This window comes from Hetaerina americana, unplaced genomic scaffold, assembly GCF_022747635.1.
Source record: "Hetaerina americana unplaced genomic scaffold, ioHetAmer1.1.p SCAF_5, whole genome shotgun sequence".
Taxonomy (NCBI): Eukaryota; Metazoa; Arthropoda; class Insecta; order Odonata; family Calopterygidae; genus Hetaerina; species Hetaerina americana.
Genome location: NW_027287095.1, coordinates 76,978,602 through 76,995,332, shown reverse-complemented (window position 1 = coordinate 76,995,332; position 16,731 = coordinate 76,978,602). Strand labels below are relative to the sequence as shown.

Sequence of the window (16,731 nt, the reverse complement as noted above, 5' to 3'; positions counted from 1 at the left end):
TATAGAACAAGTAAAAATGTTAAATAGAATAGGTGACCCCAAAGTAACCATTGTAAATGAATACTTGTATCCTGCCTCTTTCCCCATCCTTGCAACAATTAAATATAAACCCCTCCTATACACTAATTTTCATCTCTTCTTATTCAATCTCTTTTTCTACCCCTCCTTGGTGAGTGAAAAATAGTAGCATTGCTAGGTGTTGTTCCTTTGCCTCACCTGATGATGATACTATAGCACTGAAACCTGTAAATCTGTAACTTGGGTCAATAAAAGTTTCCCATCCATAAGTAAACTTATGAAAAACTGCCACGAATAAATAAAATAACAAAGAAAGAAACTGCCAAAAGAGAATGAAATTGAAATACAGGCATCAAACTGAAAATATTCTAGATTTCTCAAAAAATGGAATCATTTTTTCCAACAAAACAAGCTGGGTAGGGTGGTTTTGTTCATTGAATTTTAACGGTGGATATGTACTTCATTAGAAAACTAGTGAAATACTTAGCTCCAAAATATTCTGAAAGTAACTTTTAAACTATAAAACATGAAATATCAAGATACTTACTTCACCAGGTTTTGCTGTAAAACTTTCCGATAAAAAGTTGGTGAGAACTGGACCAGGGCAGAGAATGCTGACGGTGAGTCCGTGATGCATCTTTTCCATTCGGAGACTATCAAAATATCCCTGTAAAAATTGAGGATTACAACTGGGCTTAAATTTGATTTTGTCATTATTATATATAATTATGTTCAACAGCTTTATAGAGATTCTTTGATGATAGTGATGTTGACATGTTGTTTGGTAATTTTTTTACTTTTATATGAAACATTTTATGCATTTTACCAATTGACCTAGTAGTTTTGTTTCGACTTCATTAGCCAAGCAGTGAAATTTAAGTAATTTAATACAAGGATAAAATATATTTTTAGGTACTTCATGGCTGTTTGGCAAAAAAAACTTATACATAATCACACACTAATATTCGGTGAGGAAATCTTCAAATCTGTTAAATTTATTGATGATCAAGGATTAGTTAGTCAGTCAGTCGGTCATCATTTCTTAGGATATTGCTGAATCAGTGTGATAGGCATAGGATGAGAATTAATTATAAGAAAATGAAGGTATGCATTTGGATTAACAAGAAATTGGAGGGCTGGGATAACAATTGAAGCTTGAGGACATAAACTAGAATAAGTGGAACAGTTCAGCTTTTTATAGAATGTTTTTGAGGAGGGTAGCAAAGTAATGAAGACATAAGAAGAAGAATTGTGTTATGCAAGTAAGACTTCAGGAAGAGCAGTGAGTTAATGACTGATACCCTAAGTAAACATGTAAAGCAGGTGAGGAAATCTTCAAATCTGTTAAATTTATTGATGATCAAGGATTAGTTAGTCAGTCAGTCGGTCATCATTTCTTAGGATATTGCTGAATCAGTGTGATAGGCATAGGATGAGAATTAATTATAAGAAAATGAAGGTATGCATTTGGATTAACAAGAAATTGGAGGGCTGGGATAACAATTGAAGCTTGAGGACATAAACTAGAATAAGTGGAACAGTTCAGCTTTTTATAGAATGTTTTTGAGGAGGGTAGCAAAGTAATGAAGACATAAGAAGAAGAATTGTGTTATGCAAGTAAGACTTCAGGAAGAGCAGTGAGTTAATGACTGATACCCTAAGTAAACATGTAAAGCAGAGACCATTGATAACTATGGAGTGTAGTTTTTTTTGATGATTCAGAAACTTGGGTTGTTGAGTCAAGACGATAAACATGAATTGGAGGCTTTTGTGATTGGCATGTAGAGAATGGACAAAATAAAATAGACAGAGAGGAAAACAAAAATGAAATTCTGGCATGACAGGAGAAGAGAAGTGGATGTTGGGGAAAATATGAAGAAGATATAGGAGATACTAAAAGGCAATGGAATGCTGAAGAGTAGAGGGGAAAATGCTGTGAAAGTTTGGCAAAGGAAGGAAAAGAATAGGCATTTTTGGATGAATCTAAGGGAGGTAGAAAATATACAGAGCTAGTGAATGAATGATTGTAATTTGTGGTAGGGGATTTATGGATATTTCCGGTCATTTTAGTTGGGGTGAAGCACAGTAGCATGTAGTACCAGGGTCTATCAAACACCTAACCTAGCCGGTAGACTACTCCTAATAAAATTAATTAAGCTGGTATATTTTTAAGAGGAAAATTCTATGGAAAATCAGTTATTATCATTTAAAAAAATTATGACGAGAATTCCTCTTTTATCCCCCATCATTTTTTTCTGCAAGAAATGCAATATTACAGTCTCACTGATTCAATATCTAACATCCACTGGGTAATCCATCCACAGCCACTGGGTAATAAATTTCATTGTAGTTATTAAAATATTGTTTGTCTGTGATGTGGAAGTGTCATTGTATGTAAGAATATTTTGTCTCTTATCTGTTTTTCTAGTGCGTGTATGTATGTAATTTTCATTATAAGAGTTATTTTTGACTAAACTTGACCGTTGCCACCAGGAAAATCGCCTAATTGCAACGTAATTCTAAAATAAATAAATCCACATGCCACCAAAGGCAGGAAACCAGCCGGACATTAACTGAAATTGCGATTACTTAGTTTGAACACAGAAGGGAATATTTCATTTTAAGAATTCTGCCTGATTATTCTATTTTACTGTTGGGATCACAAGTAGTGCCCTGGAAAAAGGACTCCTTATAGAGAGCAACATGTACACCTACATTTATATTTCCAAAATATCATGAACTGAATCCATGATATACCAACTTACGGCAATTATTTCCTTAGTATCCCATTTGGTTATGCATATTTCTGTAGAGTTTTATATTACAGTAGTAGTATTTAGGTGAGGCGACCAACAGCTGAGGTTATTTGCGCCATAGGGGATGGATGGGAAAGGATGAAGGGTAGAGAGAAACCCGGTGTCAGCATTAGCCTACTCTTTACGAAAGGCGCCAAGGGGTCCACAGTTTAACGTCCCATCCGACGGACGGCGTACTCACTCAAAGTGCCCTCCACAAAGCACCTCAAGTAGGGATCGAGATACCTCTGAAAAATATTCAACACCGCCGGGATTTGAACCCGCGCCCTCAAGGTGGGAAGCCAGTACACTAGCCCCCGCACCAATCCTGATCCCGTTTTATATTACTCATTTAATTAAAAACTGTTGGGATAAAATAACTTCAGCATTACATGATAAAATATCCGATGAATATTTAATGTAATTAAAACACATTATTAACTCCTAATGACAGATTTTTCATGATCTCACAAGGATTGTGCCTGTTGGCAAACTCCCCATCCAGTGTCATTGGGTAAAACTCTCCTTAAACTTTTTTAGATTCGATGTTACTTTCAATTAGGCATTGAAAACAGGAAGATACCTTTTGTAGGTGATGTCTCTCCAGCCACTATTACCACTTTCTGCACTGGTGGTCACCTCCAGTGGTCATGCTGACAATCCTCTAGTGGCAAGTGACCACCTCAGGCCCCCTAACTGTATACCCTACTCCTGGCAGTGTTTTCATTGATAGCCATCTGCGAGCACTGTCCTTTTCACTCCTAGTCCTCAGTTAAAGTCTAGTATTTACCCTCTCAGGAAAGTGGTCGATTTCTTAAGTTTTTTCTGTGATCGAGTTTTCCAAAACTTGAGAATTTTTTTGGGAGGTAGAGATAAACAAATAATAGTTTCAGTTGAATCTATTCACAATTCCATCAACACTTTTGAAGATTGGTCAGGAAAGGTAATACTTCCATCAGAACATGGTCTTTCAGTTTTCAATAAGAACTGATTGATTGGTGCTGAGAAAATAAACACTTACTGTCTTATTAATCACAAATGCAGATGGAAATGAGAAACTTCAGCCACTCGCGGTTGGTTAATCAAAGAACCCTGGGTGATTAAGCATTTGTAAACTTTGCCCACTAGATACATAGCAAATTCCAAAGTATGGATTACCACAGAAATAATATTTTTTCCTGAAAATAACAATGGCAGTGGGCAGCAACCATGGGATTTAGGTTCAATTCACTCATTAAAAGCACACATTTCCAAAGAACGATTGTACGGAAATTGATCTCTCTGCATGATTGTGACAGAAATATAAATGCAATCAAATTTAATGTACTGGATGCACTATGGGGATCCGGATGGTGTGGTGGCTAATCTACTTCCCACCCAGAGGGCCCAGGTTCGAATCCCAAAGGCAGCAGATATTTTTCAGTGGTATCACGATCCCTCCTTGAGATGCTATGTGGAAAGCACTTTAAGAGAGCATGGCGTCCGTCAGATGGGACATTAAACTGTGGACCCCATGGTGCCTTTCATTAGGGGTAGGTTAATGCAGACACTGGGTTTCCCTCCACCTATCCTTCATTCCCATCCATCCCCAATGACACAAATGACCTCAGCTATCAGTCACCTCCCCTAATAACTACTAACACTACTACTACCTACCTAGCCGGTAGACTACTACTCTTATTTGAGTGAAGATAATATAGAGAATTTAGTTGAACACCTGGACGGAGAAAGAGAAGTGAGTATTGGATGTGAAAGTGCAAGTTCATGTGAGGAAGTTTTGGTCAGTAGGCACTTCATTGAAAAGATATGGCCGACCGGGAAGAAGTCCGGGCCTCAAAGAAGATGTCAGGTGTGCTCCGTACGATGTAAAAGGAGAGATACAGTGTATTGGTGCCCCGCCTGCAATGCAGGCCCATTTTTAGAGGATTGCTTCAAATTATATCTCACAAAACTGAACTGTTAGAACGGAGGTTCGAAACTTAAAGGTGAATAAATAAGTGAAAATATAAAATATAAAGTAAGTAAAATTTTTATCGTATAGTATAAGCAATTTAACATAAGGTAATTTTTTTTTAAATTCCAGAATAAATATTTAAAAAGATATTAATTATTTTCAACAACGCTGCAACAGGGAGAGAATTTAGATAACTTAAATACCGCAAGTGAGATCCAAGCATTTAAATACCTATACCAGCTTGAGGGGTTAAGCAAATTAAGGAATTTAAATTAGACCACTGATTTAGGAAGGCAGGATTTTATGCTGATTGTGATGAAGATATTCCAGTTGAAGTAATTCATGATGATGATTATGATACTAATGACAATGACTGGAATCTCCTATACGAAAATTGTACATTGCTGGAATGTGCCAAATTAGATTCTTTTGATGTGATAACAGAGGTGTTGACATTTTTTGAGGTGAGGATGACGGGGACCAAGAGGATAAAGAGGCTCCACTAGATTCATTCAAAGACACAGTGTTTGCCATTTACATTAAAAGCAATAACTTATCAGGTACAATGCAACAATTTCAGTGGGTAAAAATCTCTCTCGACAACGATTTGACCCCCAGATACCTCTTTGTCCGGCCGAGTGCTTTAGCCAGTTAGTTTAGCTATTGAGGCATCCTCTTACACTCTGAGGGTGATAATGACTGTAGCAAACGTTACTGCAATAGCTAATGTTACTGCTATAGCAAATGTTTGAGAAACTGCATAAAATTGAAAATAGTGTACATGATATCAATAGGCAGATGAAATTCAAACAGTTGAAAATATCAGACTTTTTGTTAAATAATCATATTAATCATTAATAGTTCCCAATAACAAATAAAAATGAAAAGACTCAACCATCTTCATTCTTTCTTATGCTTAAAACATCATCTTTTTGTATTCAGAACTTGATATTATATTATTTATTTGTAGGGTCCACTGGCATGTAAAGTGCATTTTGATGAAATTGTTCCTGTATTTTTTTCTTGATTTTGTGCAATATGATGAACTCATAATTTATCATTTCAAGTTCTAAGGAAGGAGAAAATAATTATTTTTTAATATTTTATGGATCCAAGATACTTAATGTGTTTTATTTTTATTTTCAGTTATCATGCATGAATAAATGAGGAGAGCTAACGTTTAAGAGGTAAATAATAATCCTGCTCTTTTCCAGTTTATGCATGTCTCTTACTTTTACCTTAATACAGTAATTAAGCATGTAAAAGTGGAAATTCTCCTTTTCCCATGATTAGCATTTTCCCTCAATTTACACTGTTTTCTGGGATCCCTAGAGTAGTGTAAATAAGGTTTTCTACAGCATATTGATTCCATATGCATGCTTTTCACAATTCATAGAAAAGGGACTATATTCTGTACATTATTAATTGAAGTACCACATAAATTTGAAACATCAATCTGACCGCTTCATTAATCAAGCAATTTTATCTTAGCCTATCAGACACAAAGTATATGAATTCTCTCTACAACTTACATGAATTGCATGTTTTGCTCCAGTATAAGACCCAGAGAATGGAACGCCAAAAAGGCCAGCAACTGACGATGTCACAGCTACATGGCCTCCACCCTCTTCTCTTGCCATGAAATATCGAACAGCAACACGGGTGAGAGATATAACAGAAAGCACATTGAGATTGAACATTTCCTGATCAACTTGTGTCTCAATCTCCTCCCAGTTAGCTCTTTGAGAGCGGCCAGCATTGTTGACCAGGATGTCAAGCTAAACAGAGGAAAAAAATTTACTTTAGAAGATAAAAATAAGACAATTACTCCATCGCCTGAAATTACCAATGGTGTACAGTTTAAGATGCAGCAGCTTTAGAATACATCTAAAATCCCATAAAGCAAATCGAGTTCAACTATTAAGCCATTACTAAGCAATTTCGAAAGAAATGAAATAAAAATCACAGTATTGGCTGCTATTATGTAATCCAGATTATTTTAACATTAAAACAATAAAAAAGACATTTTAAATGTACTCATAAATTAAAAAATAAAACATTTCTTACCTGCCCAAACTCAGCAATGACTTTATCAAAACATGCTTGGTGCGACTCTAAATTTGTCACATCCATGGGAAGAACAAAAATATCATCACTCTTTCCTTTTCCTTCATCTATAACATAAAATTTGGCAGAGTTTCACAGACAAGTTCAAAGTAATTCTAAATATTTAACTTAAAATGCTCTATGATGTATCGATTACAAGTGGCATGCACATATTACATATCATGCATAGCTTAAGGAGTCTTTTTCAACTTCAATTTTTCATTTTAAATACCATAGCAATGTGACCTTCCTCCTGCACTGTTATGTAACTATCCTAAGTTTGACAATATTGTACTTGAAATGTTTTGAATTCAGGTATAAGTATTTTTTGGAAAAAATATTCACAGTTGTCACAATTTCCTTAATGGAATGAAATCCCTATTTCTTTATGCTAACTTCCCCAGACATCTAAAAGTTCTACCCATTTAATAAAATATTCAATACTTCTTTTTGAAAGAGGATAAAAGATTATTAGGGTAAATCTAAACTGCATTCCCAGAAGCTAGTTGCAAGATCAGTTCCAATTCACCATTTACGTTGTCAAAACAAATTTGAGGATAAAAAAAATACATGATACATACATAAGGAATATAAATAATTTGAGATTTACTTGGAGAATGAAAGAAAGGCCTCTACTGATACTATCTGTATGAGTTCATAAAATATTACCAAAGAGGCTGGAATATAATTAGGCACAATATCGCATCCTTATTGTCTCTTTTTTGGCCTTAACTTTGGAATCTGAATTTTAAGCTGTTAAAATGAGCTGTGCTCACCTGCAACAGAAGTTGATACATTGAACATGATTCGCTATCGGTGGTCAATTTTCACCTTTACTTCCACTTTTTCTTTTTCTTTATCTTCCTTCTGGGCCATTACTCTATGAAATCGTACTTATTTCAGCATTATCAACAGTACTTACTGGTCACAAATACACAACAGTAATGATTTTTTTCACACGAATTACGATTATTTCCATTTCTAACCCTAGCACCTGTTTTCAAATGGAACTGATCACATACGGTCAGTCACCATCACGCAAACAACACTGAAGGGCATCTTATGAGGCGCTAATTAATATGAATGACATTGTATGACATACGCTTGTTTTCGTTAAAATTGAGGAGAATATGGTGATTTAAAGCTTTAATTTCTTTTGGATGCCGAGTCAAAGTTGCCTTATATCAATAAGTAGGTACTGCAAGTTGAAGATGTTACTTAAAATACACATGAAAATGAGAGAAAAGAAATTAGTTCATACATACTTAACAAATCCTAAAAACTATACTTTTTATTTACACTAAATGTTTAGCATTCACTAAGCTGCATGATAAAAAATAAGGTTGGTGACATATATTGGGGAAATATACATTGATGAATACTTAGCAATGGTTGCGAAGCTGAAATAGATGAGAGTTTCAGAACTCCGACCTATATTTCTTACCTAAACAACGACTTTTTACTCGTTCGAGCTCATACTCCCGACGAGCTGAAATCACGATTCGGGCCCCGTGTTTTGACAATGTTACTGCTATAGCTTCGCCGATGCCGCTGGATGCACCAGTAATCCATATGACTTTTCCCTTCAACGAACCTTAAATGAGGATTAAAATTTATACGTAAAGATCAACACAATCCAAGGTACACACGCATACTTCTTCACCTATCAACTCCACTTACCTATTGATTTCCCTAATTTTTCTGCCCATGCCAAACCAAGATCACGATCCAAGAAGCTAAGTAGAACAATGTATATTAATAGATAACACAGGATAGCAATTCCGACGAATGAAAATATATCCATCGTCACGAATGAAATAACCATTTCACAAATGAGTAATCTCCGATACACAGGTACCACAGTGACAGTTCACACTTTCTTGAATATCCACAATAGCAATAATATTCACCATCAGACTATTCACAGGGTCTTTCACGAACTGCGGGTCGGAATCACTCTGACAGGCTGCGGTTGATACCGCTCAATGTTGAAACAGTCAACAGCGATTAAGGGTAAAAAGTGAAAGATGAAAACCAAGGCTAACAACACCAAGGTTATTATCGACCATCCTCAGTATCCAAAACCTTCCGTTTCAAACCGGTTACACCAGTACATCTGGAAGCCGGAAGATAAAACTTAAATTCGTGCAGAATGCTTGCTTCACTAGAAATAAAGTAGTTTTTTATGTTTCGTGATTTGCATTATCGCTTAATAACTGTCGTACTCCACAAAAAGATAAAGACATTCAGAAAAGTTCGTGAATAATATGGTCAATCTTCGTAAAAGGGCTTCTCATTCCAAAGTATTTTATATCGCTTTCCATTAGTCGTTAGAGTAATCCATTTTACTGTCGTTTGGGAAAGCAGTGAAGTAACTTTACATCGTTATCTGTTGGAGTCTCATCCTGAAACTCCTCTTCTTTAAAGTGAAGGTCGAAATGTATTGCCCGCACGTTTTAAGCTGTGTTGCCAGGGAAAACGGCGTGTTGTGTGTTATGCGGTCGTTGAAGGTCATATCTTGCAGCTACATGTTTTCCTTGAAAAAATAATAATGGGCTGAATCCAATAGATGTTGTATCATGAGATGCTGATGATAAATCAAATATAGTAGTACCAAAATGAATATAAATTTTAGATTGTATGCTACAAAATCTGTTAGCTATTAACATTTAGCTGTCGGATTTTTACATTTATTTAGGTATATGTTCCGAAATGTTTATAATAGTCGTGCCAAGGAATAAAATGGTTATTATTCACATTAAATCCTCTTCAGAGTAACCTTCTATTCATCATTTTTGCCGTGAAGAACATTTCTGCGGGTGCATTAGCTGAGCAAATGCAAACTGCGCTATTAAAAGTTGGGTTCATAAAAAACACAGATGAAGGAAAATTTGATAAGAAATGCATTGTTGTTGAAATAAAGTGATTAAATTGTGTTTATCATTTAGTTTCTTAAATATAACTCAGTAAGAATCTCTATTTTGTTAAAGGTTCATGGCTGCAAATTTTTGTTGTTTTGATTCCAAGTGTGCTTAGAAAAGCACCTGCTTGGCAAAGGTAAAATTGAATGTGGGCAAATAACGTTATTTGGCAGCGCGTTTGCTGTAGAGGCTTACTTTTTTAACGATAGCTCGATCGTCTCCACGCAGCAAGCATTGTGCGGGCGATTCAATATTGCCGCCCGAACTCCTGTTCCTGGCCGGCAATCGATTGTAATGTGGGTAAACATATTCAGGGAAAATGGAAATGTGGAAAGGGGAAGATCAGGGGTAGAGCGGCCCGCGAGATCAGCCCAAAACGTAAGGCATACTTTTGTACTACCTCTTCGGCGCTCTGCACGCAAGCTCGCAACTGCCCTTGGAATTTCTGATTGCTCTGCGAGGCGAATATTTCATGATGGCCTCCACTTTCATCCTTACAAGTTGGCTTTGGTGTAAGAAACCACTGTATGTGATTTTTCTGCCCGGTAAAATGCAGTGAAGCGGTCCTTGAAACTTTGACAGATGACGCGATTGTGCTCTTCTTTGTCGAGCCTATTATAAAAATCCCAGAGCACTTCAAAGTGAACGCGTTTAGTGTTCTCTGCCAAGTATCGGGATTATTAGTCCCTATTTTTTTTGGAAAGAAAGAGGTTGAAGTTACAGTGAATTGTGTGAAAATGATCGAATATTTTTTCCCACAAAATCTTTACGAAATGGATGTCATGATTGCGTCGTTTTTGGAGGAGCCATGGCACACTCGATGTGAACCGCAATGACGTGTTTGCAGGAACATTTTCCCTGGCGCCTGATCTCTTTGAGAGGCGATCTTCAGTGGTCGGCGCACTCACACGATTTAACCCCTTGCGACTTTGATCAATTGGTATATCTGAAATCCATCGCGTACACCGCTCGTCTTGGTCAAATGAAGGACAATATTCGCCAAACTGTAGTAATTTTTAGAAATTTCAGAATTCGGGTAAATCAGTATATCGCCACTTGCCGGATACAATTTTTAAAAACAGCATGAGCTGAAATTTGTAAGGCTGCAAATGATGATTAATAAATAAAATTATTGCGATAATATCTTTCTATTTTATTGACTCTTCAAATCAGCAGTTATGCTGCCGCACCCTGGACCTATTTCTACTCGACTATATTTACTTATATATATTATTTAATATTCGCCTGAGACCACAACCTGGACGTAATAGGAACCGTTAATGGGAAAGGACAAGAAAACCATAGTACACGGATTAGATGATTACACAGATAGATGAGAGAAGAAAATGGAAGAATGTAAACACAGAGATAGGCAAAATTAAGTACAAAGAGTTAAATATTAAATTTATACGGGCAACAAATAAAGAAAAAGAAGCATAGTGGAATACGCAGTGCGAGGGTAGGGAAAGTTTTCAGAGGAAGGGTGAAATTGGTGCGCTAGACAGCAAGGTTAAATCCTTATCGGAAAGTAAGAAGGGAAGATCTGTGCTAACAGTTAGATATAATTCGAGTAAGAAAATGGTTGACTCAGGAAAGATACCAGAGAGATGGAATGAACACGAGGTCTGTTCAAAAAGTATCACGACTTTTGTGTTTTTCCAAAAATTATTTATTTATTCATGAATATCTATTTTGTCCCCTTCAAAGTTATCCCCATTAGATATTATACACTTGTGCCAATGTTTTTTCCAATCCTCGAAGCACTTCAAACAATCATTTTTGTGATCTTGTTCAGCTCCTCCTTCAATGCAGTCTTTATCTCGTCAATCGTCGTCGTCCTTTCATGTGCATCTTCAGTTTAGAGGACGAGGAAATGTCACTGGGGGATACGGTGGCTGCGGCGTCATCAGTGTGTTGTTTTTGGCCAAAATTCGCGCAGAAGTAACGATGTGTGAGCAGGTACGTTGTCATGGTGCAAAACCCAATTTTTTTCCTCCAAAACTCCGGGCGTTTGTGGCGGATTGCTTCGGTCAAATTGCTTTCTGGTAATATTCCTTATTTACCGTTCTACCCTGTGACAAAAACTCATGATGCACCACGCCCCTGCAATCGAAGAAAACTGTAAGCAAAACGTTCACATTCGACCAAACTTGAACTTGGCGTGCTTTTTCCGGTCTTGGCTCGTGCTGCAGCTTCCATGGGGATGATTGAGCTTTAGTTTCCACGTCATAACCATAAACCTATGATTCGTCACCAGTTATGACCCTCTGTCCGCGACGACCCTCTGGGGTCGTCGCGGACAGAGTTCAATGCAAGTCCATCAGCAATATTAATGCGTTGCTGTTTTTAGTCGAAATTGAGCAATTTTGGTACGAATTTCGCGGCGACCAGTGTCCTTTCCAAATCATTGGTAAAAATCGAATGAAACGAGCCAATCGATATGTTTAGGTTCTCAGCAACTTCTCTAACGGTGATTCGACGATTGGCCAACACTATTTTCTTCACTTCATAAATGTTTTCGTCTGTTGTTGACGTGCTCGGGCGTCCGGCACGTTCTTCATTTTTCACATCTTCTCGGCCCTCGGAGAACAATTTGTACCACCGATAAAAATTGTTTTGGTCCAAGGTAGCTTCTTCATATGCCACAGCCAACATTTAGAATGCGCACTTAATTTCGTTTTTCACAAAAAATTTGGTACAGATTCTTTGATCTATTTTTTGGAGCAGGCAAATATCGGAGACAAGCCAAGGCTCTTCCAAGCCAAACAGCCGCCAGCAATCAACTGAATCTTCAAAATGGCCGAACCTTTCGGCATAAGTGAGAGACATAAGTACCAACATAACGCCACCAAACATGGAAAATCAAATACACGTAACCCGCGGAACATTTTTCAATTTTCTCAAATCAGCTGATTAGAAAACTAGTGCTTATCACGGAGAAACATTCAAATGCTATAATAGGTGGGTCTTAAGTGGGAAGGGGATAGTTTTCTTGAATGTCCCACTTAAAATCCTGGTAAATAAAGGATGATTGTTTTAACAGGAAATTTTCAGGGTAACTTTTGTTTTTCCATCTAGGCTAGTGTGGCTGTCTTTATATAATTCTCGGCCATGATTAACCGAAGTAATTGGTCTCATTTTAAATGATTCATTCTATTATTGGGTGATAGTCTAGGATGCTGCAAACATTCACTCATTCATTTCATTATCATTCATTCAATTAGGGAGAAGTGAAAAATATCACATACATAATAAATTTCAACATTTATTGACAAAAACTCACACACTCTCTTGACAAAGATTCATCTGCATAATTTTATTAATTCACTTGGGATAAATTAATCATTAGCTGTAAAATTTAACAAATATTCAGGTATTATGTAAGTTTAATCTGCATCTTGGAAATGCTGCAATCATCCACTGGATGGTGTAAAACACAATAAAAAATAATTTAACAAAACATATGTATTTGTATAAAAGTGCCGAGCGGTAATATGATCAGTGAAAAATTACCTCTGTTATACAATGCAGTTGAATCCTACACTATGCCCTATTCAAGACAGTAACGATTTGATTTATTGGCATTATGCCTGTAGAATGTTTTACATGGGGTCACATTAGATAATTAGGTACGTACATTATATTTAAGCAGTTATGCCTGACATTGAAAGGGTCTTGGAGTTACAAGAATTTGTTGTATTTTTTTTAGCCTAAAAGTTTCATTTTTAAATGAGCTAATTTTCATTAATCAAGTAAAATACATGAAAAGGAGCATATGGATAGTGAGTGTGTGAGTGATTAATGGTTCATGGGCTTGGCTAAATATGTTTAAAGAAATTTAATATCACAGATCAAGAGTAATTTTTATTTCTACTTTCCCAGTAATGTATTTTTATGATGATCTTCAAAAGCAGCTCTCATTGATAATGAAGAAGGAATTTCTACAACCATAAAGATGTAACAATACAGCGTAGAACATGAGATCTTGAAAATGAATGATGTGAAAATGTTAAATAATAATGGAAATGGTCATGAGTATGGACTTTAACAATGACATGCTTCCATCATGCTTCAATGTACAACAAAATATGAATATTAAAGGTAAAACAATTGTTTTTTAAACTACACACATAAATCCTCAGAAATAACATGAAACAAATCAGGTTTTCATGTCCATAAAAATAGTCTTTTGCATTCCTACTTTCACATGGGTGGGTGAATTTTTTAATAAGCCTTGGCATTTACATGAGTTGAGGGGAAACACTAGATTGCGGGATGCATATTACATAACACCCTGTTCTTCTCCTCAGTACACTGGGGATAAGTCAAGAGATAAATTTTTAATGGCATTGTTTCGTTTTGTGCGTGATGTCTTGATGATGTGTAGGACCATTGTTTTGCAGTCATGACAGACATTCATTTGCAGTCCCTTCAACTTCTCTGCTTGTGGAACTCCAACTGGTCTACCCAGTGTTTTAGACCTTGTAAGACGACCCCTGTGAAAACAAGCAAAATATTACTATAATATTATTATATAAATAAATAAATGTATATATATATATATATATATATATATATATATATATATATATATATATATATATATATATATATATATATATATATAATACTAGAAAAATATTATATCAAACTGGCAGAAGAAAGCCATTCTTTCTTTGACAGAGAATTTTTCTTCACTCAGTTACAAGCAAAATGACCATGCTGATCTTACAAATTTCATGAATTTGCGAATTATATGACTAGCAAACTATCATGCTCTGAACTTATGCACTGCTTGAAACTGAAACTTTCATGAAAAAAATAAATAAAATTTCTGAATAAATGCTGCTCCTATGCATTTCACTGCACAAATTCAGCAGTATCAAAACAGCAAAGAATAAAGATGAAATTTCAGAGCAATTGGTTTTTTTTAATTAATAAAACAAGTTAGATTAGTTAGAGAGAAAAGGTTTAACTGTCCCAACCCTGATTTCTCATTGTACTGTAGCATCGAATTCGATCTGCAGGACATAATTACAAATGAGGCATTCCTGTACTATGATACAAACTTAAATTAGCACATGAAAAAATTCAAAAGAGTATCCTAATGGCTGTAAACCATATTGTAGCATTTGCAAATTAAAAAAAAATGTTAAGCATTGAGGATGAGGAATATGTATCAAGTAATAAATTGGTGAAGATTGGAGATGGATGCTATCTACCAACACTATTAGCCCTTCATTGCAAGTAGCTCCTTACCTCCTCTGCAATGGCGTTGAAGTCAACTTCACTGAAGTGGACAGGGAACTGGAGGCTGATCCATTTTGAAGGATGTGTGAATTTTTGGGAGGTGTGGATTCAGCACCATCACCACATTTCCTTTCGCCTGTGTCTCGATCAGCGGAGGAAGATGAAGCTGAGTGTGGCATGGCAGCACTGGCAGAAGGTGGCCGATTATTATGCTGCTGGTGCTGTGGGGAATTGCTCAAGGGTGAGCGGGACAGGTTGGGTGATGAAGGGGCACTGCCAACAGAGCTGCGGAGGAGAAGTCCTTGCGGAAGCTCTGTAACCAGGAGCCGATTCACTAATGAGCGTGGGAAAGATGTAGATGTTGACGAAGGGCCTGCCTTTCCACTGACTTCTTCTTCATCCTCATCTTCTTCCTCCTCAGGAGAAAGATTTGGACTTAGGGCAAATACTGGAACTCGAGAAAAGTGCTCAGTTGGGATGCGCATCTGAAAGAAATATAAAAGGAAATCCTCAAAAAAAAATGCCAGATGAAAAGTGAGCAATAATTTGAGTGACCTTGTCTGTCTGTAGTCTCAAAATTTCTCATCATATGCTTTTTCTTAGTTTATCCAATTTTATTGTAATAAATCTATTATTATTCATATCGTCGCAATTCATTTGGAAGTTATGTTGTATAAAAATAATGTACTCCATGTTCTTTGTACATATCAATAGATAGGGTGGGCCAGAAAAATAGGAAATATCTACTTAGTGAGAAAAAATAAAGTAATACATAGGGAAGAAGACATAACTTTGTGAAATTCCTAATAACCTCAATTACCTATGGAATATTCATCTGAGCATCAAATATCATGTAAATTATAAAACATGCTATGTGATCAATTTGCATGTATGCCAAATGACTTAAATAGGATGGCCTGGATTTATTAGCACACAAGTTGTCTTTGGCAACAAAGAACACAAAAGGGCTAAAATGCAAATAATTCATCATGAATCCTAGAACATCACCCCAAAAAACTATGGAGGACTGAGGATTTAAAGGTACATTTGCTGGTCTATAGGGTACAAATTGGCATTTATAAAATTACCCAAGTCATTATGGGCGCGTATGAATGCTTCAACACGCAACAACACTGCTTGAAGGCCAACTTTCAATCAAACGTCCATCTCAACTGCAAAATAAGTATCAACTAAACCTTGATTTATTGATCATTATACAAAAACTTCTTGCCTCTCTAATTATAGATATCAATAGAAAATCAGATTCAGACCACAGAGTGAGCTACAAATATGTATCTTGGAAAAGTCAAAAAAAAAGGAAGTCATCTCAGTTTACTATTGGCAACTCAAAAGAAGCTATGAGTGAAGTAAGGCTCATTTCATGTGATTTTGGAAGGGATGAAGTGATTTGGCACAGTGATTTTACCCATTAAAATTATGACATCTAGCGTTGATTACCACTGATTACATCATTTGTCTGAGATATAATATATTAAACTTACTTTAGAGTAGCACTTGGCACAAACAGTTCGTTTGCACATCTTGCATTTCTGCCCCCATGGTCCAAATATGCTGAATCTTGTTTTCAGACACAAGAAACACACCTGAAACAAAAATCAATTGTGGTCACAATTTTGCTTGCAAATGAATTTCGAGTCACCTTTAAAATAAAAGATTCAGCAATTTA

General features: G+C 36.1%; 2 protein-coding genes across 5 annotated transcripts in view; both read right to left on the bottom strand.

Annotated features, from left to right (window-relative positions):
* The window catches only part of LOC139693589 (dehydrogenase/reductase SDR family member 7), an 11,358-nt gene extending 2,078 nt beyond the window's left edge, over positions 1-9,280 (bottom strand). Inside the window, exons 1-5 of one of the 2 annotated variants that reach the window (XM_071591805.1) lie at positions 8,554-9,280; positions 8,318-8,467; positions 6,835-6,941; positions 6,300-6,545; positions 566-685 (exon numbers count right to left, since the gene is read on the bottom strand). In XM_071591805.1, the coding sequence (XP_071447906.1) occupies positions 566-685; positions 6,300-6,545; positions 6,835-6,941; positions 8,318-8,467; positions 8,554-8,698 (768 nt within the window). In that variant the 5' untranslated portion in view covers positions 8,699-9,280. Of the gene's footprint in view, positions 1-565; positions 686-6,299; positions 6,546-6,834; positions 6,942-7,649; positions 7,749-8,317; positions 8,468-8,553 lie in introns of those variants that run through there. The other variant, XM_071591806.1, reaches the window with a different exon arrangement.
* A 3,766-nt stretch (positions 9,281-13,046) lies between these two features.
* spir (spire type actin nucleation factor) overlaps positions 13,047-16,731 on the bottom strand; it is a 448,013-nt gene continuing 444,328 nt past the window's right edge. For all 3 annotated transcript variants that reach the window (XM_071591594.1, XM_071591595.1, XM_071591596.1), the window contains 3 exons: positions 16,547-16,648; positions 15,054-15,529; positions 13,047-14,290 (listed from right to left, as the gene is read on the bottom strand). In XM_071591594.1, coding sequence (XP_071447695.1) covers positions 14,101-14,290; positions 15,054-15,529; positions 16,547-16,648 — 768 coding nt within the window. In that variant the 3' untranslated portion in view covers positions 13,047-14,100. The remainder of the gene's footprint in view (positions 14,291-15,053; positions 15,530-16,546; positions 16,649-16,731) is intronic.